The sequence below is a fragment of the Toxoplasma gondii genome, chromosome XI (assembly GCF_000006565.2).
Source record: "Toxoplasma gondii ME49 chromosome XI, whole genome shotgun sequence".
In the NCBI taxonomy this organism is placed as follows: Eukaryota; Apicomplexa; class Conoidasida; order Eucoccidiorida; family Sarcocystidae; genus Toxoplasma; species Toxoplasma gondii.
In genome coordinates this window covers 782,086-805,093 of record NC_031479.1, presented here as the reverse complement: position 1 = coordinate 805,093, position 23,008 = coordinate 782,086, and the positions used below count along the sequence as shown (strand labels likewise).

At 52.7% G+C, this 23,008-nt stretch overlaps 4 protein-coding genes across 4 annotated transcripts; 3 read left to right on the top strand and 1 right to left on the bottom strand.

Moving 5' to 3' along the window:
* The first annotated feature begins 300 nt into the window (after positions 1 to 300).
* TGME49_309770 (hypothetical protein) lies at positions 301 to 10,611 on the top strand. Its single transcript, XM_018782585.1, has 7 exons — positions 301 to 4,421; positions 5,024 to 5,158; positions 5,599 to 5,724; positions 6,083 to 6,164; positions 6,550 to 6,659; positions 6,814 to 6,962; positions 7,541 to 10,611. The coding sequence occupies exons 1-7, from the start codon at positions 1,800 to 1,802 to the stop codon at positions 9,519 to 9,521; spliced, it is 5,205 nt and encodes a 1,734-aa protein (XP_018635608.1). The 5' UTR covers positions 301 to 1,799; the 3' UTR covers positions 9,522 to 10,611.
* Positions 10,612 to 10,767: 156 nt separating this feature from the next.
* Positions 10,768 to 13,990, top strand: TGME49_309760 (hypothetical protein). The gene has a single exon (XM_002364182.2). The coding sequence runs from the start codon at positions 11,901 to 11,903 to the stop codon at positions 12,846 to 12,848; it is 948 nt and encodes a 315-aa protein (XP_002364223.1). The 5' UTR covers positions 10,768 to 11,900; the 3' UTR covers positions 12,849 to 13,990.
* On the bottom strand, positions 10,768 to 18,616 carry TGME49_309752 (succinate-Coenzyme A ligase, beta subunit, putative). The gene is made up of 4 exons (XM_002364181.2): positions 17,197 to 18,616; positions 16,675 to 16,757; positions 15,467 to 16,044; positions 10,768 to 14,808 (listed from the first exon to the last, which is right to left on the bottom strand). The coding sequence occupies exons 1-4, from the start codon at positions 17,835 to 17,837 to the stop codon at positions 14,614 to 14,616; spliced, it is 1,497 nt and encodes a 498-aa protein (XP_002364222.1). The 5' UTR covers positions 17,838 to 18,616; the 3' UTR covers positions 10,768 to 14,613.
* Positions 18,617 to 18,756: 140 nt separating this feature from the next.
* TGME49_309740 (LSM domain-containing protein) lies at positions 18,757 to 21,261 on the top strand. The gene is made up of 3 exons (XM_002364180.2): positions 18,757 to 19,322; positions 19,954 to 20,081; positions 20,570 to 21,261. The coding sequence occupies exons 1-3, from the start codon at positions 19,247 to 19,249 to the stop codon at positions 20,759 to 20,761; spliced, it is 396 nt and encodes a 131-aa protein (XP_002364221.1). The 5' UTR covers positions 18,757 to 19,246; the 3' UTR covers positions 20,762 to 21,261.
* Positions 21,262 to 23,008: the final 1,747 nt, after the last annotated feature.

The window sequence follows — 23,008 nt, the reverse complement described above, 5'->3', positions numbered from 1 at the left end:
TAGCGAATGCTCACGGCGTCCTCCCATGAATTCACACAATCGAAAGTCTGTGTATCAGCAGGCACAAAAAAGGATTATTTGTTGAAGACTTCTGGCCGCGTCTGTAGTTGCGGCGCATGGCAGAACTTTGTATCAGAAACTGGCAGGCCGAAATATTAGCCGAAGGAAGTCGTTAGACGACGGTTCCACATCCAGAAATTCTAAATTACTTTAATTCACTGTTTAGTTTCGTCTCAGAAGTTTCCTCCTCGTAAAACTTGACATGTTTGTCCCGCCTGGCGGGTCCGAAAGTGAGGGGCCCGGCGACATAGAAAGTCATGGGAAGTCTCCGACAGTGCTTCACGCCTTCTTGCGTATTTGAGCGTGTACCATGTGTCCGTACGAAGCATGGAATGCTTAGACAAAGCCGAACAAAGTGGCAGCAGAAAGAAGGGGATCCCTCACGTCTTGTGGGATCCCTGACCATTCTGAAAAGTTCGTTAAATTTAAGTTCGTGCCTTGTTTTCGCCACAACAGCCCCAACAAAGTGGAACTGGAGGCCGCTGTCGCCGGCAGTGGTAGCTGCTTAGGACTTGATATCGCGGCAACTGCACCCCCATTCTTTTGGGGCAAAAAAGGCTTTTTCCCCTATGTGTAATTGAGTTTCGATCAGGAAGGCGCTTAACAAGGTACCCTCACCATCGTGTTTCACACCGTTGCTCGTGTGCTTGCCAGGCAACGTTTCACACTCGCATTACGCACCAGCGCGTCTCAAGGAGGTTGCCCAGCTGTCGGTCAGTCTCTCGAAAACGAGATACGGACCCGCCATTTACGGACGCACTTTGCGACTCACCTGCCAGAATTTGCCTTCCTATTTATCCCGTGTAGTCAGTTTTTGATAGAGCGGTCTGTTTTCCTTCGGTGCTGCCAGTTAGAATGCGTTTTACTGACCTGTGATCTCGTTCGAGCTATCCCCTTCCGCTGCAGCTCGTCTAGCCGTCGACCGACAGCCAATGAGCGTTTTTGGCAGCTTTTTCTCGGTTTGTCTTCTACCGCGTTCACGTTGGTTTTCACTTGCGTGTGACACGCACGCTGCATCGTGTGTCCTCTGTAGCCAAAAAGAAATTCACTGCCCACATGTCGCTGTTTTAGCGGCAAAGAAGTGCATCTCATGCTGCATTCGCTAACAAAGGCGGTTTCGTAAGGAGCATGTTCCCAATCTGTGACACTCTGGAGCGCTTCTACGCTTCTCTGCATGTGTCGAGTTTGTGTTTAGTAAGTCAACGTCTCGGTCCGATTCGATAAATATTTTGCGTCCTCTGCTGACAGCTTGAGCACCATTCCACAGTACAGTGTCTGTCAGGTCGTGCATATGTGGTCTCGTGTTCCCAGTCCCGAGTTGATGTGCGCGTCGCCAATTTCTCATCCTTTCAGTCGCCCAGGCTGCTGCTTCAGAGAAAACCTGCATTTCTCTGCCCTCAAAGCCGTACTCTCCTCCCCGCTTCTATTTACTTTTTTTTCCAGCCGATCCTGACCATCAGGCGGCCTTCCACATTCAGTTGCGCCGTGTCAGCGCTTACCGGTCGTCGTGTGTATTCCGCCTTTGACCTAACGGAATGAAGCTATTGAGTGTAGAATTCGAGTGAGATCGAGACGGTTCCAGGCAGCCATAGGGTTTAATAGGGAACAACCACTGCAAACATACTCAGCCCGCCTAGTGCCATTTCTCATCCTGACGTCAGATATCTGCAAATATAACTTTTGTTAGTTGCACGTACTATATTGAATCAAGTTCTAGTCTCATTCAAATATTCCGTGAGATGTTTCCTGTTTTCTGGCGAACCCGGCGGCTGCCTGCTGCTCCGACGAGGCCTCCGCCAGCGCTTCCATCTTCAGAGCCTCCTGTTGTGGACCTTCGAGCTTCCTCCGAGGACCCAGCCCCAGAAAAATCTGTGAACTCTCCGGTTTCTCCATCCTGCAGAGGAGGCGTGTCTGTGCCGTCAGGCAACCACAGAGGAACCCCGGGTGTGGTGAGAGAGAATTCGAGAGCTTCGTCTCTAGGCGAGGACGAAGGCGGAGTTGAGGCGAGCGGTGAAGACAACCGGGGCATGTGCTGGGTGAGCTCGGTGGGCAGTGTTCCCTCTGTCAGCGGCTTGGATTCAAATGCCAGTTCACCGCCACTGTCTCATGGCCACTCGGAGCCAGATGCAGACAGCAACGAGAGCCCCAGTGACACCGAGGAGCCGGCTGTCGATCAGCTGCGGTCTGGGTCTCCTGCAAGACAAGGGAAGGCAGAGCAGGCGGGTTATGTGCGTGCATTTGGAAGTCCGTTCCCCTCCAGCGCATCCAAAGGAGACGGATTCTGCAGTTCACCGCATCTTCACCCCCATTCAGAGGGACCGTGCCCGACAGTTGAATCCCTCGCCGCTTCATCAGGTTCCTCTGGAAGAATCCTGCTTCCTTCTTCGCTGCTCCATCCTGCAAAGCAGGACATTTCAAATGTTACGTCCCACTCTGTGGCGATTTCTTTTCACTCCGATGCGTGTACGCGAGTGCCCGAGGCAGGCCAGGCCCTTCAGAAGGCTTCTCACGTGACTTTGTCTCCTTCGTTGGGGGCAACTCTATCGAACTCAGAGGGAGGCGACTTCTGCGTTGTCGAACGCAGTGTCGGAGGAACTGGGAGCGCTGCCTGGGTTGCAAGCGGGGAAGGCGCGCGAGTCTCGCCCAGTGGTTCTTCGAGCCTACGGCCCCGTTCCCACCACCCCGTAACTCCTCAGGGAGAACCTCTTGTTTCATCTGTTGCTCGATCCTCTTCCAGAGGGGAGGGGAGCAGGCGACCGTTTCTGTCGACTCCTGAAGACTCCTCCCGGCGGCAGTGTCTGCACAGCGGAATGGGGGACTCCTGCTACGTAGTCGAGCCCCCGGCGACGCACTCTCAGCTTCGCCCAGAGTCACGAGGTACGAGCGAAAATGGTTTTCGTTTCTTTCCTCTTCCGAGGCAGTCTGTCTCGGAAGCGTCTGCGTCTTTTTCCGGAGTGGAAGTCGAGAGACCTGATAGTCAAGGTGACAGGCATTCGAATACAGGCAACGAGGGAGCGGGGGCACACGCGTCCTGGGTGCCTCACAGTAGCCCGGAAAATCGTGGCCTAGTGAGAAGCGGGGTCGAGGAACACGGAGAGGAAACAGTGCATGGCTCATGGCAGGCGCTGTCTCCGACCCGAACGGAGGAAGAGGGATACTCTGAGCCGAGATTCAGTGAGGAAGAATTGACTCGGACTCACCCCAGGAGGCGCACTGAAGAATTAGATCTGCCAGGCACGGAAGCTGAGCGTGTCTGGACAGCTGGTAACCCCGCACTTTACGGGGAAGCAATTCCCGACCTGAGTTTTCGGAGCGCAATCGAGCAGGCTCAAGATCGCCACGCAAACGAAGATACAGTACGACAAAAGCGGAAGGAAGCTGGAACGGTTGCTCGCGAGCAGGGGCGTCGAGACACGAGAGCATTTTCTGGCAGTGGACATGCGATTCCCCAAAGGAATACAGCAGGCCATGGCCTCACTCAGACGCTGGTTTCACATTCGGCGCCTCCTTGCTTTCTCTCACCTTCGTCGTCTGCAGATGGCGGCGAAGACGAAGGATTGCAGAGACGCGCCTCTCTCAGTTCTGTCCGTGACAAGCACTCGAGCAACCTGGCGGCAGGTTCGCAGGGCCATGCCAGCGGACTTGTCCAGACCGCTGTCCTTCTTTGGGAAGAGCGACTGCAGCAGCAGGCGGAAAATTCGCCTCGTCGCGAACCTGGAACTCCCAGAGATGCTTCTCGGTTTGGCAGTCCTTTCCCTTTGCGTGAGGTGTCTCGACGGGGCAGAAGCATGAGTTCTGCGGGTTCCCACGCGCCCCGCAATGTTCGAGAGGTCGCTGTCGGCACCAGCGACGACGCCAACTCAGCGGGCAGTGTCTGTGCAACTCAGACAGACGTACAACCCCTCGACCCCAAAGGCCGCAATCTTCATCCTACACCCCGCGCCGTTCCCTCTAGCATCGCAGCCACCGCCTCAACCTTCCCATCTTTTTCTCGATGGGGAGCCCAAGCAGGTGTGTTGGGCCCGCACCCGCTCTTCGTTGGCACCGAATGCCGACCTACGAGCGTTCTGCAGCTGCTTCTATCGCGCGAGATTGGTTCCCTCCCTCAAGTGAACCGGTCAGCTGGGCCACTTGCAGAGGCTGAGGCCGGCGCCAGTGGACGGAGTGCCGGTGGGAGGACTCTGGTATCTTGCGACAAAAGCGAAGTCTGCCCCGTCCTTCAGCCAGGCCTGAGAGGCGTCGTTCCAGACGGGGTAGGCGGCGACGGGTCTTCCGGACAAATGACAGAACCCTTTTCCTCGGGATCTTGTCCCGTCACCGGCCTGGTGGGCCTGACTCGCGGATTCTACTGTGGAGAACCGGTGAGTTTCAGAGGTGGCTTGGACGGCGACTAGGTGTGTAGCGAGCGCAGCCGAGAAGGAAGGGGGGGATAGGAAAAGGGGAAGGGTTTGAGGTTACAGAGTGGAAAACGTGTCGCATGCAAAGCTTGGTAGAGGTGATCCAAATTCTAGGGAGAAGCCTCCTCTCAAGGGAATCAGAGGAGATTCAACTGACTGTATTATTGAAACGTGATTCGTTCACCTAGCCAACTTAGGACCAGAAAGCATATGAGGGAAGGATAGAGAGAATGATGTCGTGAGGGTGTGAAGAATGCTGCTGAATGAGCTAAAAGCAAATGCCTCCGCTGCAAAGCCGTAATGAAGCTTCTTTTAATGCTGTGCAGTGATTTCCACCTTGATGGACACCTCGCACGATAGTGATTCGTGAGGAGTTTGGTCGAGTTTTCAGAACGTGGACAAACGAATGCAACGCCGATACAGATACGGGTTGACAGTTCGAATTCGGGCTACTGTCGATATCTCTGCGGCTTCGCTGTCGCAGGACAGGCATGCAAATGTGCCTGTGTACACACACACACACAGCGGTGCTGAAATTAGAGACCATTGCTGAATGTGTGTTTCAGGTGGCCCGCAACATTGCACTCAACGACTTTTCCAGCGTCAGCACCATTCTGAGCGAAGTTCAGGAATGCGAGAGCAACCGGGAAGACGGAAACGGTGCAACAAACCGATCTATTCGTACTACCCTTCTTCGACAGGTAATCGCAGCATGCCAGCAGGAACGCGGGGAACTTTGATCGATGGACAAGAACCGCCGAAGGAAAAGGCCGCAACTGTGGTTTCGATCTCGTTCACCTCTCGACGCTGGGGAATTTAGGAAATGATCCCTCACATATTCGCACTCACATGCGAAGTGGCCAGGAATGCTGTGGGAATACGTGTGAGCGTGTGTGGAAAAACGTACAGCGTAGTGCGGCATGCGTGACCGCCGGTTGCCCAATGGTGCCGTAGCGGTGTACACGAATGTGTGCAGCAGTTGGATTCGATTTTTCCGTGTCGAAATAAGGGGGGAACTGAGTGGTGAAAGACTTCGAGACGGCAACACGCTGGCGTCTCTTTCATTTTCCGCATAAACGCTGTATTGACAATTCTTGGTTGAGACACAAGAAAAACCTACGTGTGGTACCTTGTGTCGCAGGTCCAGGTAAAGCTGGAGAAACAGTGCAAGAGACGTTTTCTTGGCAAAACACACCGCTTCAATATTCTCCTGACTGGAGAAGGACAATCAGGAAAGACGACTCTTCTCAACGAGATGTTTTCCAATGTATGCATATTCAAGTTTTCGAAACACCGTGGGAATCGAGGAGCCTCGCGTCCCAATGCAGTCCCCAAGAAGGCTATCACACATTTCGGCTCGACATGGTGATTTTCAGGCTTCTACGAATTCCGCACATAGCTTCTTCTGTCGTGAAGGTCACATCGTGAGCTGTAAAACTTCGGTCTTTCTTGGATTTCCATCTCGTGTCTGTCTTGTTTGCACTCCGCTGTTTCTTTTCCCTGTATTGTTCGACCAGTTTGGGGCGGTGGCTGGGAAAGGTGTCATCTTGTGTGAACCTGCACTCCCCTTGTGAGTAGATTTACTCTGTAGTGTCCCGTCTGTTTGTGGGTTGTGCGTTCTTCAGTGGCACCGCGTCTCGTCGCGGTCTGTTTGCTGTGGCGAGGAAGTTGTCTTTCAGCTCGGAGAGTGTCGCCCGTTGTTCGAAGGTAACAACACTGCCGAGTGATTCACGTTTCCATGTACATTCTTTGCGCTCAACGAATACCGAGGGATCTGCACCGTGTAGATTGTGCGTAGACAGAATCGGCGGGAGGAAACATGGTGATATCGTCATTCACACAATGATGTTACATGGTTCAAGGGAAAAGAAATGACGATCTCACGGTCATAAGTGGCACTTTTGTTTCAGGGCAGTTGTGGTGTCTCCAGAGAAGTTGAGTTGCCATCTTGTCCGCGTTTGGGTTCCTGCGCCCTAGATTCAGAGAGTTTTATTGGCTTTCTTGCTCAGTATGTCTCGATCTTTTACTTGGTCTCGACGTGGAATGGTGTCGGCGATTTGTAGTTTCCTCCTACGCCCTGACGTTTTCTCAGTGGCAGTGACAGAGGCGTCACACGAGCTGTTGGCCATCCCATACTGCGAGCTTAAGCTCCTGGACCACCTGGATAGAAAGAAGCAACTTGGGCAGTGCATCGATGACCGGGTACGAATCCGTCACAAACCAGCACCACCGAGTGTAGTCTTACGCACTACTGTCAGAATTGATTCAAATGCATTTTAGCGAATGCAGGAAGACGCAATGAAGTCGTTCGTTCATGTTTCGCATCACTACCCTCGGTTCATTGTCTTGGTTTCAGATTCACGTCGTTTTGTGGCTGTTGAGACCATGCGAAGGAGCCTTGACGCCGCAAAGACTCCTGATTCTCCGTCGGTTGAGAAAGCTCTGCTGTGTCTTCCCGATCCTCGCTATGAGCGACACCGTTGACGTCTCGCTTCTCGGACGCTAGTAGGTTCCCATGTTAACGGGCGAACAAATGGCAGGAATGCATTTCGTTGGAGGTTCACGTTGTTTGCAGAAGCAGACTGCAGCCACCTGGCAAACGAAGTTCATCAATTGTTTGAATCTCATTCGAAACTGAGAACACTGCGGGAAAAAATAGCGATTGCTTGAGACACGGAACCATTCACGCTACAACGTTGCCCGCATTCACTTATTACCCTTTAGCTTTGAGTAAGCTTTTCAGGACAGATTGGCAGCATTATGAAACACTGTGTGGAGAGGTTGCTGGGTACACATTTTGTTCCAGGGTCTATACTGTGTCCTGATTTTGGTGACGTGCTTGTAGTGTTCCTGAGGCATTACCATTCTGTAGAAACTCAAATCTATTTTCGTATTGCCTGGAACCTCGAGGTGTTCTGGCGGTGTCCATAGTTTTGCGCAGCAACCGTTTATCCGAGGACTGCACTCTGGTTCGAGAAACACGTATGTGCTTCACAGCAAATTCAGGTGCATCCATGCTCTACGTGGCGGCGTCGTGTTGCTTTATGCTCTCGTTTTGTGTGCGGCTTTTTACTTTTTTCCAGCCGAGAGAGGTTCCACGTGGAACTGACGGGTGCAGGCATCAGTCCCCCACACGAGTGGCTGTTTGGCGAGGGAGCGGCGGCTGCTCCAAGTGCCTCGGTGAAGTTTACTTTTCAAACACCGGTGAACGGAAACTGTCCGTCGCCTGGACACCTTCTCCGTCCTGCTTCCCAAGCGACCCAAGTAAACGTGCAGGTCTGTGGTACCGAACCTGTGAGTTCGACTGCGTACCCGAATCTTGAAACGCGCGACATAAAATCTACATGCGTAGACCCGATTCTTCAGCTACCATGGGTGGGAATACGCTCTGGAGTGGACGAGAGAACGGTATCTCCGGGGGCGTCTCTTCCGACGGGTGGAAACCGACATCTGCATCAGACATCTGGTGCCACGGAGCCAAGTGACGCGGGTGCTCGGGATGAACGCCACAGAGAAGCATGTGAAGAACATGAATGTGTATGTGAGGCGTCAATCTGTCAGTTGTCTCACGACATTCTTCATGACGAAACACGCAATGAGGAGCGGAACAGCGGAGAACACAGTCAGACACAGTCCGACAGAAGGCAGCAAAGTAGTGACGGAGGCAGCGGCGGATCTGACGACTCGCACGAAAAGAATCCCACTGCTTCTTCAGAGACCGTCGGTGCCCCAGTCCTGCATGCGCAAAATAGTCCACTTTCTTTTCCTTTTAGTGCAGTTGCCGCGAACGAGACGCTAGAGCTGGACACCCAAGAAGGAATGAAAACTCTAGGGGAAACACAGATAGGTTGCAGTGGATGCACGCCTGCGGAGCGACAAAACAGACTATGTCCACGAGGACGGGGAAGTGGTATGCCTGTGCCAACAGGGAAGGCATTCTCAATGAAGGACTCAGATTCACTTTTCTGTAGAGGATCCTCAAGAAATACTCCCGTTGAGAGCCCGTGCTCCCGGCAAGGCACTTTGTCGCATGTCCACCCGGTGGTGGTCCCAGAGCCATCCTATTCTCAACCACTTGTGCAGGCCGGGTCTGCAGTTTCGTCTCTCGAGTCTCTCGGTGCCTCCTCAGGCTGGGTAGCATCGGTCCATCGGTCTGCCTTAGCGTTCCCACTCTTGCTGGACTGTGGTTCTAGTTTCGTACAGCAAGACAGCAGATACGGTTACCCGCGATTCGAAGGCGTCCCGCCCTCCTCACCTGCCTTCCTCCGTTTGTTACTTGTGGAAGGCAGCGCTTTGTTGCTACTGGATGTGGCCAAAGAAAAGTGTTTTTCGCCCTTTTATAAGCTCTTCTGGTCGCGCGAGGAAGCACAGCAGCTCAACAAAAAGAATGCCTTGGCCGCGTGGCAACAGCATCAAGCTCCTGCACTTCATCGACTTGATCAACTTCGCCTTCTTTTAACGGAGGTGCACCGACGCACGCTACGGCAAGGCGTCGTGACTCATATGGTAGGAGGACAGACGGGGTGTAGACGTCTTGAGAGGAGCAGCGAACGGGAGAAAGGTGATAGGAGTAGAACGGAGAGCGGAGGTACGTCGGAAGTTCCTCGTGGAGCAGGCAGGGAGGGAGACGAAACGAGAGAGAATGGCGACAGCCTCGATCCTGAGGGCGGAAGCAGCAACGCGGGAATCGTAAAAGCCGTGGGAGAGAGAAAACTATTTCAGCAAGCGAGTGATTGCTCGGAACAGAAACTGATGCAGCAAGAGATTCGGCAAATAGAGATGCAGATCAGACGAATTCAACAGCAAATCGAGCTAGTTCAGCGGGATCAGCGCGAAAAGCAGGCCAAGGTACTTCAACGGCAGTTAGAAAGGCAACATGGGGACACGGGATTAACTTGGCCGGACGAGGAAGAAACAACAAGGGCGGGCAAAGAGCGGAACAGGAGGCGCGACGATGGAGAGCTGGGAGGCGTTGTCCTCCAGGTGACACAAATGGGCCTCGTCAGCGCCGTCATGGTTGGTGTAGGAGCTCTAATTTTCTCTTCGATAAAGAAGGGAGCGTGATATTTTGGGTCATGTTTTGAACGGGTGAAGACGAGTATCAAAGTCAGGGTATTGCGGCCTGGTGGAAGCTACTGAATGAAATGCTCCCCCGGGTTTCCTCATCCACGGGGGAAAGAGTCGACACGGGCAATTCCCGGCAACGTCGAGACACCGAAATAAAGAAGATCCGCTAGCGATTGCGCCATTGGGGCCCGCGGACGAAGAAACGGGCTCGAAGTGTGTGGTTTCTTTATTTTCCACTTGTGCGCTGACGTGAAAGGCGTTACACCGTAGAGAAGAGGAAGCGTACTAATCTGGGGTAAAGTTCGTGATTGGAGTTTTGCTTAGCCTTCCTCCGTTTGCATCGGCGCGCGACCGAAGCCGGCTTGCGTTTATCTTCCGCCCTGGCAAATCGGTTTTCTGTGCCGCAGCCCGCCAAGGACGCAGGTGACCAATGTAGCTGCAACTGAAGAGGAGCCGTATGCAATGGGTTCGGTTAAACAGTTCCCTCGTTACAACCCCTGTGGGTCTGGCATTCGAGCGGTTTTCTGTCTCCGAAAGAAAGTGTAAAGCACACTGAAGAATAAACCTTTCCCGCAGCTGAACAAACCTGCTTGTGGTACCATCCTGGCGTCCTTTCCCCGTTCTCATCCTCCACAGTTACTGTCATCTTCCAGAAGACGGACTGACCCGTTCTCTTCTATTGCACACCGTTTTTTTGAGAAGTCTACATGATCCAGTGATTCGAAGTGTCGTCGTGTTCGGTTCTGACGAATATACATGTATTTACATTTGTGCGGGTATTGTGCATGGGACAGGTACATACAATTTGACTAGACTTAATGTGTATACATTTATGAGTGATAATCCATGTTTGGCTTCGTATGCATACACATGCAAGTATGTGGGTACCCATACTGGTTCTTAAACATAGGCATCTACTTGCTCATATATGTACGCATTAATGTATGCATTTTCATGAGGTGAACTCGATGAAATCGTTTTTCCATTCGCCCAGGGTCACCGTGCCTGAAGAGTGATTGTGTGGTGGGCGAATGTCAGAGTAATTTTTCCTGAGCCTTTGTGATGACTTTTTGAAGCTGTCCCGAAAGGTTGCCATCTGCCTCTTCCACTTCTTCTCTGTAACGACTCACGAGGCACGTTTCTAGCAACGCGCCCTTCTCACCGCATGCTTAGAAGTGTGCAAGGGAGATTTCACTGATGGCACTCATCCGGCTGTTCACGGTGTTACTTCTGCATGATGGACGCAGCAAGAGCAGGACATATTAAGGCACCGGTGTGCTGCAAAGCACTGTTACTGCCTACGGCGCATCTGCGCCTAATCCCACCACAGGCTGGAGTACCTACGGTTCGAACACCATCAATCACTTTAACGGTGCATGTCTCGTCTTTCAACGATGTAGAAGTCTTTGCAACAGCCACAGGCCAGCCGTACCATGGTGAAGGGATGCCACAACTGCTCCCGTTGTTCAGCGTAGAGAAATGATATCCCGGCATGCCACTAATTGGTAGCAAGCGCGGCGTGGACGGTGTCATTGTCACCAGTGACTCGCCGGACCTTCTCCCCCCAAAACAGCCGCACATGGGCTCGAGCACTTCAACTCCGCTGTCACTGTGTGTCTGTTGTCCACAAAGGCGAGGCAAACATTAAGCCCCTGAGTTGTTGCCAGTCAGTACGACTTCCTCTTGCCGCAGCTCGTGGGCGATGTGCGCTTGTTCGAGCTGTGGCCTTTCTTCTTCTACTCCAGTACGAACGATGATGTACCATAGGTGCTCGCGGTCACCGCTGTCTCTTGAGAGCATGCGTCTCGTTAGGCACCTGCCGCGAGAGGGTGTGAAAACGAACCCACAAGTCGCCAGTCCCGGTAATTGCCTCGAGGTCTTCGCCAGTAGTGCTTCAGTCTGACAGCGAGGACAACAGAAACTAACATGGAAAACGCCGAAGGAAACGGCCCATGAACAAGTGTCGAGTGAGCGAACTGGTGCTGTCGAGGCAGTACAGCCCTACAGAGACGCAGGTTGCGGCTGCCGTTCCCGATGTCACAAGAATGGGACGTGCGGGAGATTGCAAGTGGTTCCGATAATTTACATGGAGTACCTTCTTTAATCAAAACGATACAGTTTAGTGGTAAGTGTGCAACTAACTAGCCTTTATCATTCATATTTTCATGCATCAAAAAAACTCGACCCACTCTTGACATTCTGCTTTATGGATGTCCTGTTTGCGGTGCCTGTTTTTTTAACCGGTCACGCCGTTTAAACCCTAAACGGATTGGAACGGAGCCCTTTTCTTTGTGGAGTGCAAGTCCCGAAACTTGAAGAACAATTGGCAGGGTAGCCCTGAGGTGCCTCAGTGTTTGTGTCCGTCGTCCCAGAGAGATGAAGGTCGGAATCTCACGTTACGTAGGACGCTTTACTGTCTTAATCGGCGTCGTCACTCTTCTGGTTAGTAGTGGTCCGCAGAGAGTCACTTCCACAATTTTCGGTGGTGCCTCGTTGAAGGGTCGCAATCCAGTGGCTACTCTTCTTTGGAGAGTCCGAAATGCACCATTCGCAGAAGGTATCGTTGCAAAGTATAGAGTCCTCACGTCAGATGATGTGGCATCGCTCGACGCTCTTGTCGATAAAATAAACATGCTGGGTACTGGGGTACATTTTTTCTGCCAATATGTATCATCTTTGAACAAACATCAACGCGCCTTCGTGTGGGGAGTGGCCGAGAGCACTGATGCGGCACAGCGCTTCATCAACAAATACTACAGGGCTCAAGAGTTGGTCGGCACAGGGGTTGCTTCTGGAGATATTCTCCTCCGTATTCAGTATGTGCTGAACGGCTATACTGCTCTGCCTGTTTTGGAGGGCTACTCCAGGTTCATCACAGAGCAGTTTTACAACTTTAGAAAGGGTTTCCTTATTTTCTCGGGTGATGTGTCGGATGCTCTTCTGAAACATGAAACACAACGTCTATATCGGATTTTTAGAGACGGCCTTCCCCTTGTGGCAACATGTCTCAAGTCCCTCATCGCAATGTCACTGCAGACGGACGACCGGCAGGTTCGCGAAGCTAGGGTGACAGCGGCTAGAGGGATTGATAAGCTTTTTCATCTCGATAGTACGCTGCTTGCGCTTTCCCCTAATGCACCACGAGAACTTCTGGAAGCGCGCCGTGGGCTCCTGACGCAGGCACTGCTATTTGCCCCGGACGCGTCAAAGAGAACAGAAATCCCCGGCGGAGCACCAGCATCAGGAGTTGTGAATGGCAGGCCACAAAATACACTCAATGACGAGTCATCGTCTGACAGACGAGCCAGTGACAACGCGGGCTGAAAGGGCACCTCTTGCAACCGAGTCGAGGGCATTGTCAAGTTTCTGTCGAAGTTGTCGCAGTGCGGTTGCAAATGTCAACAAACGGGTCACTCCCTTGATGGACCGGACGTTGTTTCGTGGCTTGCGTCTGGGAGGTGACGCCAACTTTGTTGGCAATTTCACTGTGACACGATGCGAATGGAGAGGACATCAAGCGGTTCTCGCTGTGAAATACCTTTTCCCGTTGATTGTGAACCAGTAACGGTGGTAGAGAGGGTGTACGCCTCTCCGCCTATGACAGTGTGAAGATGTACATTTTTCAACGCTAGGAGAAAAGGCCATTCACGGAAGGGTCATCGAACCGCAGCTTATCCCTTAGCGTACTCTGCGAAAAAGCGCGATGCTTCATGTTATCGATCGAAAGGAGGGGCTAATGCTGTTATGTTTGAACTGCAAGCGGCACTGGTTTCGTCGCTTGCCCGATAGAGTTGCTGTCGTTCAGTTTCGCGTTCATCGAACGTTTTGCAGTTCTCCCGGTCATGAAGTAGCGACAGCTCTGCCATGGGAAAGTCCTTGTTTGCTCCTCGTTTAATTCGAGGCTACCCATCATTCAACGCCCGTTTCAAGTGCATTGCCGTTGAGTCCGTTCAGATGCACAAACAAAAAACAGACCTAAATAATGTATCACTGCGTATAAGTGTGTAGCAACTGTAGACGACGGCGAGACGATTCTCCTGAAACAGGGTGTGACCACTACGACGCCCTGATCACACTCGCTGGGATGCCAGTGTTGTTCTCAAAAACCGACAGTGCCCACGCTGCATTCGCGTGTGGCCTAACGGACTTGCGGACAAACACTCTCAAGCAGGCTACAACAGCTGATACCCACGTTTTCAAATGCACTAAACTATCTATGGCTTTAGCTGGTTGCCTCACCGGTTTCTTAACTGGACGTCCTGCACTTGCAGCGGGGAGCGCTTTGCTTTTGACTACGATTTCTCAGATCCGTCAGACCGTGTCGTGGAACTCTGGGAAACCCCACAGAGCACACTCTCCTCAGCACGAGTCGGGCTTCACTGCTGAGTGACGCCCGTGTACTGGAATCCCTCAACCCGGGTACCCTGCACTGCACTTCAGCCTAAACCAAATGCGTGGGCTTTCTTGCTCTATAGGCAATGGCAAGTTGTTCTGACAAGATCTGACTGGTCGTCATTTAATGAATTAGTACAACGGGCTACCAGAGCGTTTGAAAGAAATCGAGACGCAGGTTCAACGACAGGCAAATTCAAATTCTGCAAGCGAAAGCCCATACAACTGCTGGCGATGTACCCCGCGCATCTACGACACGCGGTACCTGAGTGCACGCTTTCGACATGAATGCCTTCGTTCCGGCTTCAACATGCCCGTGTACAGAGAAACAAGTGGACGTGGCGCGCTGATGGTATTTGAAGGACCTACGTCGAATACGTGACACACATCTTTCCTGGAAAAAATTCTCCTTCCTGACAAGACTGGCCACTTCAGGAACCTCGCTCACTCCGACCCGCCCGTACATACACAGCAGCTGCCCCGCGCCACAGTTTCCCGGGATGACCTACCACCGCCTGTCAATTTTCCAGATTCAGGATCGCTCGCCAAATGTTTGAACAAGCAGCGAAAGTGTCTCAGACAACTACCTCATTCGTAGTCCACAGCCGGCACTCTTCGAGCATCGTCAGCTCCGGATCCAGTCGGCGTGCGGACTTGCTGCAGCCATCGGCGACAGCAGACATCGCAATATTTCTATTTACGGCGCCGAAATGTGAACCTTCAGGTTCGCCTTTGCTGCCGCATCCACAACGCTTGCCACTTTCACCGCAAGCTGCGCCGCTTTGTCGAAGTCATCCTCCTGTAGGAGCTGGAGCGCCGAGTACGCCGGGTCCGTGAGAACGTCTTTCAGAACTTCCTTAGCTGCTTCCTTGTTCGTGCCTTCAAGTCGAAGCTGAAACAGTTGAAACACAAATCACCGTGCCAGAACACATCGGTGACTTCGGTCCAAACTCGACGCTGATTCTCAGGAGAACTCTCCACGGTATATACAATTCGAATTCCGACATTCCGCGACCACGTAGAACGAAACCGTTTTCGAAAAACCACCATCACCTTGGACGCTGTGCGCCAGTTTTCCTCTGCACTTGCGTAACGGTGAGCCTGACGGACGCGTCACACGTGGACTACTGTTACCACTCGTATTAACAGTGAGAGACAACGACGACTCAGGTGCTCGTATGATTAGTACCATCGTCCTGGGAGTAATCTTTTCACACAGGATTCTTTTCAAGAGCATTCTGAGAGTAAACATCACGAGACGGACGACTGGTTTAGATTTTGAAGGCCTCTGCGAATACGACGCAAACCTCATTGTATTTTTATTCTTCCTACAACCCCTCGAGATACCCCGTGACAACACATACTCGACAGCCAGCACCCGCACACAGGTGGACACCCCCAATGTAGCTACACAGCGTGATGAGCGCAGAAGCTTCCTCTAGTTTCCCCAAGAAAACTACTCGCCACTCTCGGCTTGAGCCCCGTTCGTTTCCTGCCCAAAGGTGAACAACTCCGCCATTTGATGCGCGGCTCGGTGTCGCGGAACTCACCACGACTGGCTTGTCGAATCCGACTTCCTTCGCGGCGGCGACGAGGCCCTTGGCAATGACATCGCATCGCATGATGCCGCCAAAGATGTTGACGAGGACGCAGTTCGCTCGCTTGTCCTGCTGGATGATTTTCAAGGCCTCGATGATCTGGTGTTGGTCGGCCCCGCCGCCGACATCGAGAAAGTTCGCGGGAGAGCCTCCGTGAAGGTGGATGATGTCCATGGTGGCCATGGCGAGACCGGCGCCGTTGACCATACACCCGATGCTCCCCTCGAGGCCGATATAGTTCAGATCTGCGGCGTCGGCCGCCACCTCTCGCGGGTCTTCTTGGGAGTAATCGCGTTGAGAGAAAATGTCTTTCTGTCGGAAACCCGCGTTGTCGTCGAAGTTGAGTTTCGCGTCGCACACCAACACGCGGCCGTCGTGCGTCTCCACCAGAGGATTCACTTCAATCTGCGTGCAGTCCTTGCTCCTGAACAGCTCGTACAGCCCACGGATGCACTGGCACGCCGCCTCCAGCCGGTCTCCAGAAAAGCCCAGCAACTCCGCAAACTCCCTCAAACGCGGCTCAGAGATTCCTGAACCAGAAAAGCGAGAAGAAGCCGACACTCCCGGATGCGGGGACGCGCTGGGAACAGCAACTCCTGCCCGTGGACGTCCTTCCCGAATGGAACAGTGGAGCATGTAAAGAGGAAGGTTCTTCGGCAATCGTCTTGCCACTGAAGACTGCACATGCGCCGTTGCAACCTGCACTTTTCCCGTGTCCCGCATTTAAACGAGTCTCTGTACTACATTCTATCTCGTCTCTTACAGGTGGCACCGTAACAGTTTTACATATCTTCGAGTTACAGTCAATGCCTCTAGCAACGATGCACTGACAACAGCTAGAAAACAGCACACACTATACATATATAGGGATAGAGATAGACACAGATAGATATATTGACGTTGGTGGACGAATCTACCAACCCGGGCAAGACGCAAGGTTCAGTGGCAAGTCTGGATAGGGAGTTGAGTTAGAATTCGTGTTCACGCCAGCAACTTCCTCTTAACACGAAAGTGTGCGGTTCTGGCGGAGAAATCGAAAGATGTACGTCACGGTTTCCTGGTTTTTGCAAGATCACTAGCAGAAAGGAATCGACGCATTCCCTCTCCCGCTCCCTCAGGCCAGGGGCAGCAACGGCAGAGGAGCTTTGTCTCCAGTGTACCTTGGTTGATGTCGATCGGCATTTTGTGAATGGACTCCGGGTAGTTGTGGGCGATATCCTCGATGCTGGTGCCTCCTCGAGCGCTGAAGACAAAGGTCGGGACAGTCTCAAAGTGCACACGAGTCTCTCATACCACCGACGGATTTCGAATCCACTTCCTGCAACGTCAAGAGCGGGTGCTCCTCTCCTTCGTGGATTCGCCCCCCTTTCTTTTCTGCCGACCGCTGTGGGGGAAACAATCTCAGTCTGTGGCAACGAACCTCAGATCCCAGGAGTGTCTTCTCTTTACACCAGCCTCTGCTTCTGTTTCTCCAGCCTATGAAAGCACACGGTCATGTTCGGCAGACTTTTTACGGGAAGGAGACACCTTGAATCGTCGGGAGGTGCGGTCTGCAGTGTCAAAGTGCAGCGCTGCGACTTCGCACGTCGACCGCCTCTCGTTCGTGTGTCGAGTTCCCTCCAGAGTCATCTTTTCTTAAGTGGTTCCACACTGACAGCTGTCAACGGCGCTCGATCACACACCTTCCAATGAGGATAGGACCTCCGGCGCCGCGGTCCATGAGGATGGCGACGTATTTTTCTTTCCGGATGAAGAATCGCTCTGTGACGAGGACTTTGTTGCACAGCTTGCCTTCCTTTCCTGTTTGCTTGGTGACGAGCGTTTTCCCGAGCATTTTTTCCGCAACGATGCCGACCTCGCGGGGACTCTCACAGACCTGGACGCCGCCCTGGTACCCGTTCTCTCTGAAGAAGCCGAGGCCCCTGCCGCCAGCCAAGACCTGCGCCTTGACGACAAAGTCCACGGGCTCCCCGTCGCCGCTCGGCGACTCGGACAGGAAAGTCGCGGCTTCCTGCTCGGCCTCCTTCGCTGTTGAAGCGACGGCGAACTTGGGCGTGGTAATGTGGAACTCCTTCATGATTCTCATGCTTTGGTACTCGTGCAGGTTCAGGAACCGGCGCTGCTCGCGCTGGTGGGAAGGCGAGGTCGCGCCGGTCGCGCGGTGAGTGGCACACAAAAGGGAGGGAAGCAGAGAGGAAGACGTGGCGGAAGCAGCTGTGACAGAAGAAATCGTCGCGCGTAGAGGGGCAGAAGAAGTGGAACAAGACAGACGCGCGGCGGCAGAGAGAACCTGCCGGCCGACGCCAGCGGCTGAGAGCGCCATTGTGAGAGGGTGCAGCGACCGAAAAAGACGAAATGGGAGAAGAGAGACGACGGGGGGAAAGTGGAGGAGACTCGAGAAACGAGAACGAAAAAAAACGACCGCGAGACACGAAAAAAAGTGTCACCCAACGGCAGCAGGCTCTCTGAGAACAGTCGACCCCTCGAGACGGACACACAGGAGCATGTATGTTGTATGTGCGTACCCGCGTGCGGCACGCTGAGAGCGACCTGTATGTTTGTGCGCGTGGTAGCCGTGGAGGCTACGAACGAGCGAAATCGGGGCTTCACAGCAACACTCTCACCAGCAAACACTTCGTTTTCGCGGCTAATAGGTGGAGGCATGAAAAAGACTCACTCACTCAAAGATGCGATGAAAGTGCGCGTAGAAAAGGGGCCGAGACAACAGAGTCCAAGCGCCGGTACAACCAGATCAGGGACACTTGGGAAGTCTGTGTGCTGGCTACAGAGCTCTTGCTTCCAGACAGACCTCTCCACAGAATAGCGAGCGACTGAGCAAAAATAGTTTTCGCCCCTTTGTCTCGTTGGAGAGGAGAGCCGCTTACCTTCTGCTGAGGGGGGCCTCGCGCAATCGAGACTCAACAGGCGGTTGTGGAACAAGGTACACGACCACGAGGGGCTGAGGGCTATTCTCGGTCTGCGGAAACGCCGACCCGCAGGAAAAGGACACTTTTTGCTTCAACAGGGCCGAGATCTGAGGTAGATGCGAAACCAAAATGCCAAGAAAGATAGGCGTAACTTCAGAAACACACGCATACCGGCGTCGTGTTTGAGAGTCGCTTGGCGGCCGCGCAGCGCCGTCGGTTTTTATTGGGGATGAGGAGCGCATGCAGAGAAACCCCTACAGACGACACAGAACAGAAGAAACGAACAAGGAAAAGTGGGGTGGCAGCAGTTCGCGCGATTACGCATGAGGCAAGCTCGAGAAAACGCCGAGAAAACGGGAAAATCGCCGCGTATTTTTTGTCGCTTCCAGTTCGGAGCTTTTCATTTCTGCGGTGAATGTGCTTCTGGGCTTTGGTCGCCGCGCGCGTCTGCACCCTGTAACTGGTGTCTGTTTTATCCGCCTCCGACTCAAAGCGAGCGTGTGTCCAGCGTCAAATCGTAAAGTGAAACTTAGAAACCAGTATCGGGTTCTTGCGACTCTCTGCGCCTGTGACTCTGTCCCCGTTTCCGCCCCGTTTGTCTCCGACAGCACATCCTTTGCGTGGGTGGTGCCGGTCCTCTACCGCGCGCGCAGAAGCGCCCAGACGCTTCTTGTGTTTTGTTTTCCTCGTTTTCCGTTTAGTCTTTCAGTTTTTTCTTTGTGCTTCGTCTCAGAACGTCTTCTCGGCTTCATCAAGTCTCATAGATTTCGCAGACTGCCCCATTCAGTACCCCGGACCTGACAACATGGCAACCGTCGGAACTCCTGTCAAGCTTCTCTACGAAGGTCTCGGCCACACTGTGACGGTGGAAATCAAGTCAGGTGCGGAAAAACACTGTCTCTTCGGGAGTGATTCGTTTAGCCCTTGTGGACTTTGAGAAGAACCAGGTCTCCGGCGCCAACACGGGTTGCTGCGTCCTGGATTCCCGCTTGCTGCGTGTTACGGCGTTCTGAAGTAGAAACACGGTTTGCGCTTTCATAGCGTTTTCTTTCCAAATGCTTGCTCAGACGGATTTACCGCGCACGTTTCCTCTGTAGTGTAACGTGCCGTCAATCCCGTGACTCCTCGTCGTGGCTCTCCCGGGCACCAGGGGAAAGCCGAGAAAATCGACAAAATTGCTTCAGAACGCAAACAGTCCTGATGTCAGTGACCTCACTGAGGATGGCAGCGCATGGGGATGTCTTTGTCGCGTTGAAACACGCGTGGTCTCGAGGAAAGGTGCCACGTCGGTGGTTATGTGTTCTGGATGGAAAACGATGCAGATAGCTCCCTGCCTTGCGTATGTCAGGCGGGAACAACCGCGTCCACATTTGTATCTTTCTGTGTGTGTTTATTTCTTGAGGTGATGCACGTCTCCCCATGTGAAGGAACGCCGTGATTTCTCCCCAGAGTCGGTGATATTCGAAGTGAATTTCCAAGAATTCCATTGTTGCACATATTTTTTATATTCAGGCGAGGTGTATCGGGGAGTTCTTGAAAATGCTGAAGACAACATGAACTGTTTGCTCCAGACCGTCACCGTCACACACAGAGATGGACGCGTCGTGTCCCTCGAGCAAGTCTACATCCGCGGCAGTCAGGTAATCGTCTAGGCATTTTTCATGGTTCCTCACCACGCAGAAAGTGTGGCTATGAGATATGGACAGCCGAGTTTTTCAAGAGTACACAACACTGCCACCCCACTGGATTGCTGCATGCAGGTAAAAGTGTTGAATTTCAATACCTACGACGTTAAGGTTATTTCACATCGGTGAATTACTGCGATGCCCTGTTGGCGATGGTCGCTACGCTTTCCACGCATCGACCAGGTGTCTACGGACAGTGTAGCGTGCGTGCAGGCAGTTAACCCGAAATGCTGCTGGGCACTGGACTGCGACCCAGAAAGCGCACATGCGTTTTCCCCCTACACCCGTGACGAGTTTTATTGCTTTTGGATCCTCACATGTCCTTACGCAGGGGGTTTGCGTAGGTGTGTATTGTGGAAAAGAGAAGAATCGTTCGATTCGCTGTGTCTAGGGAAGGGTGTTGAACGCCTTTGCTTCTTCTGATTGTGCCGGTATCTGTCCAGGTCAAATTCATCGTTTTCCCCGACATGCTTCGCCACGCACCTTTCTTCCGAATGGTGGACAAAGCAGGAAAGTACAAGAGAGCCCTGGGTCTCGTGGGCATGCGTCGTGCAATGAACATGAGAGCACGTGGTGCGCGTGTTGCCCGCGCGAGGGGTGGCGGCCGAGGTGGTGGGCGGGGCGGGATGATGTAAGCGAAGCTGCGAGCAACAGGGAAGAGTGGAGAAAACTGTGAGGTTTATGAACGTCCCATTGGATAAGTCGCGTGCACTTTTAGGTTGTTTTGCAGTGCTGGAACCAGCGGAATGTTCCGATTTAGCGGACCGAAGGTGACCCGGGTGGGCGCTCACAGAGGGAAAAGTAGGAGGTCGACCGCGAAATGAAAAGCAACGTCGCATCTCTCGATGAACGTGGCGACGGGGTGTACATACATCGCGCGCGAGACCAGGAAACAAACCCTCCCGACGGACACGGAGTGGCCTCGCTGTTTAGCGACTTCAGACGAGATAGGGAAACGCATTGGTGCCCGCTAGTGACAAAGAGTGTGTCATTTGTTGGGTTTTCGATCATTTGTGGCTATGATATTCAAAGGAAGCAAACGTGTTCCGGACAGAAATTGGGGAACGCCTGAAAAACCGAGATTCAGCCGAAGTCGGGTGGTAGAGAGCTCTGCAGAGCGATATTGAAATGAAAGGGGGACAATTTTCGTGACATGAAAAGAAAGGATGCGCGCCAGTTGCTAGGTCTCTTCAATGTTGAGCACTAGAGACCGCTCTTGTCAAGAGGAAACGCGCCGAGTCCGCATTCCTGTAGCAGTGTCTGTTGCTGGGATGCGCGCTAGGGGAGGTCTTACCACTAAACGGAACGGCTGTGTCTGTGCAGTGTTCTTGCGTTGGGCTCTTGGGCACCTGTCGGTCGTCGTAGTCAAGTCATGCTTCGCACGAAAGCCCCCTCGAAATCTCTTACTTGTTCCCTTCCTCTCAACTACATTACGATGCTGTGGACAACTGTGTCTCCTGTCTGTCCTTTGCATGAATCGTCGCACTTGCAATTCCTACAAGCGAAAGCATCGTTGGGAGCCTTCCTACAGCGGAAAAATGTGCTGAAACCACGGGACCACAAAGTCGTGGACGTAGTTTTACCACGGTATGCTGCGTCCTCACACGCAGAACTCTACGCAGTCAGCAGTGGTGTTTTGGATTTTGTTTACCTAAAGTCCAATTATGATTTGTATTCAGATGCGATCCAGAGTTCTCCGCCGGGACTTCACACTGCACTGCAATACAGTCTGATCATTCCTCGCACTTCACCACAAGTAGCACGATTCCCGTGGCTCTAACGGATTCGCGGGGAAAGCTCCGAGTTCGGCAATCACTGCACAACTCACCACTCCCCGTTTGACAGTTTTGCAGCATGAATCAGTTCAATCGCGGAACATCGACTCAGATACCCGAAAAGCCATTACGAGTTTTGTCCGCGCGGCGTTAAATAGTGGAGTGCTTTCCCCGATATGTCTGACGAGAATTGCAGGTGACGTTAACTTCAGTATAGCAGCATGTACATGTCCAGCGATTGAACATAACCATCTAAACACTCCTTCAAGGGTCAGCAAAACAAGTGTAGAGATGAGGCGCATCACTAAATGGTGTCAAGAGCCTCGAAGGGACGACCCAGTGGTTGCTCTGTTGTCACGGCGCTGTGCACAGGGGCACTATTCATTACCAAAATTATAAATTCACCGATACCAAAGTGGATTTGCAACTCCGGCGAAAGTACGAATTCATCGCCAAGATTGCGTATTCATCATCGCGGCACATTTCCCGTGTGAAATACGGTGGAATCCGGCCCAAGCTCAAGCGATAATGGAAGAGGCACATTCAAAGCAAAGGTACCGTGGGGACTGTGTTTCAAACACTTCTACCATCCGAGGTTCCTTTTTATTATTGTCAGTCTATGCTCCGACAACTGCTGCTGGTAGCTCCGCACGCCTGTTACAGAACAGAACGCTGGTCGTACCGATCTAGAACTGGTCTTTACTCGTCGGCATGGCTCACTATTTCGATTCCCGCTACACTGAAGTACTCCCAGTGTTTCTGTACTTTCACTTGCAGCATCATTTTTTTGCGCTTGTGGGTTGCCGCTGGTCCACATGGCAAAAGCAAGCGTAAACAGTGTGCGCTTATCTTTTTCTAGGTCTCGCATAGCGACTTCCAGCAATCCCGATTGGCCAAGAATAACTCAACGCGTTTGTAACTGTTTTCTACTGTTGTTCGCTGCCTCAATTGCCCTTTGAGTCTTCACCGAGGTCCTTGACGGACTTCGGATATCGCGATTTCGCACTCCGAAACATCTCCCAGTTTCTTTGTTCATTGACTGGAAAGCAACTATCCGCCGGTGTGGCTCTTGTTCAGTGCAAGCCCCCAGCTACACACATCTACGTC

Coding starts and splice junctions, on each gene's coding strand:
- TGME49_309752 (XM_002364181.2), bottom strand. CDS start 17,837: ATGGCGCTCTCAGCCGCTGGCGTCGGCCGGCAGGTTCTCTCTGCCGCC. Junction 16,045..16,674: donor GCCGATCGACATCAACCAAG/GTACACTGGAGA, acceptor TTTCTGGTTCAG/GAATCTCTGAGCCGCGTTTG. Junction 14,809..15,466: donor GATTCGACAAGCCAGTCGTG/GTGAGTTCCGCG, acceptor CAACTGTTTCAG/CTTCGACTTGAAGGCACGAA.
- TGME49_309760 (XM_002364182.2), top strand. CDS start 11,901: ATGAAGGTCGGAATCTCACGTTACGTAGGACGCTTTACTGTCTTAATC.
- TGME49_309770 (XM_018782585.1), top strand. CDS start 1,800: ATGTTTCCTGTTTTCTGGCGAACCCGGCGGCTGCCTGCTGCTCCGACG. Junction 5,725..6,082: donor TCAACGAGATGTTTTCCAAT/GTATGCATATTC, acceptor TGCGTTCTTCAG/TGGCACCGCGTCTCGTCGCG. Junction 6,963..7,540: donor GTCTCGCTTCTCGGACGCTA/GTAGGTTCCCAT, acceptor ACTTTTTTCCAG/CCGAGAGAGGTTCCACGTGG.
- TGME49_309740 (XM_002364180.2), top strand. CDS start 19,247: ATGGCAACCGTCGGAACTCCTGTCAAGCTTCTCTACGAAGGTCTCGGC. Junction 19,323..19,953: donor GACGGTGGAAATCAAGTCAG/GTGCGGAAAAAC, acceptor TTTTATATTCAG/GCGAGGTGTATCGGGGAGTT. Junction 20,082..20,569: donor TCTACATCCGCGGCAGTCAG/GTAATCGTCTAG, acceptor GTATCTGTCCAG/GTCAAATTCATCGTTTTCCC.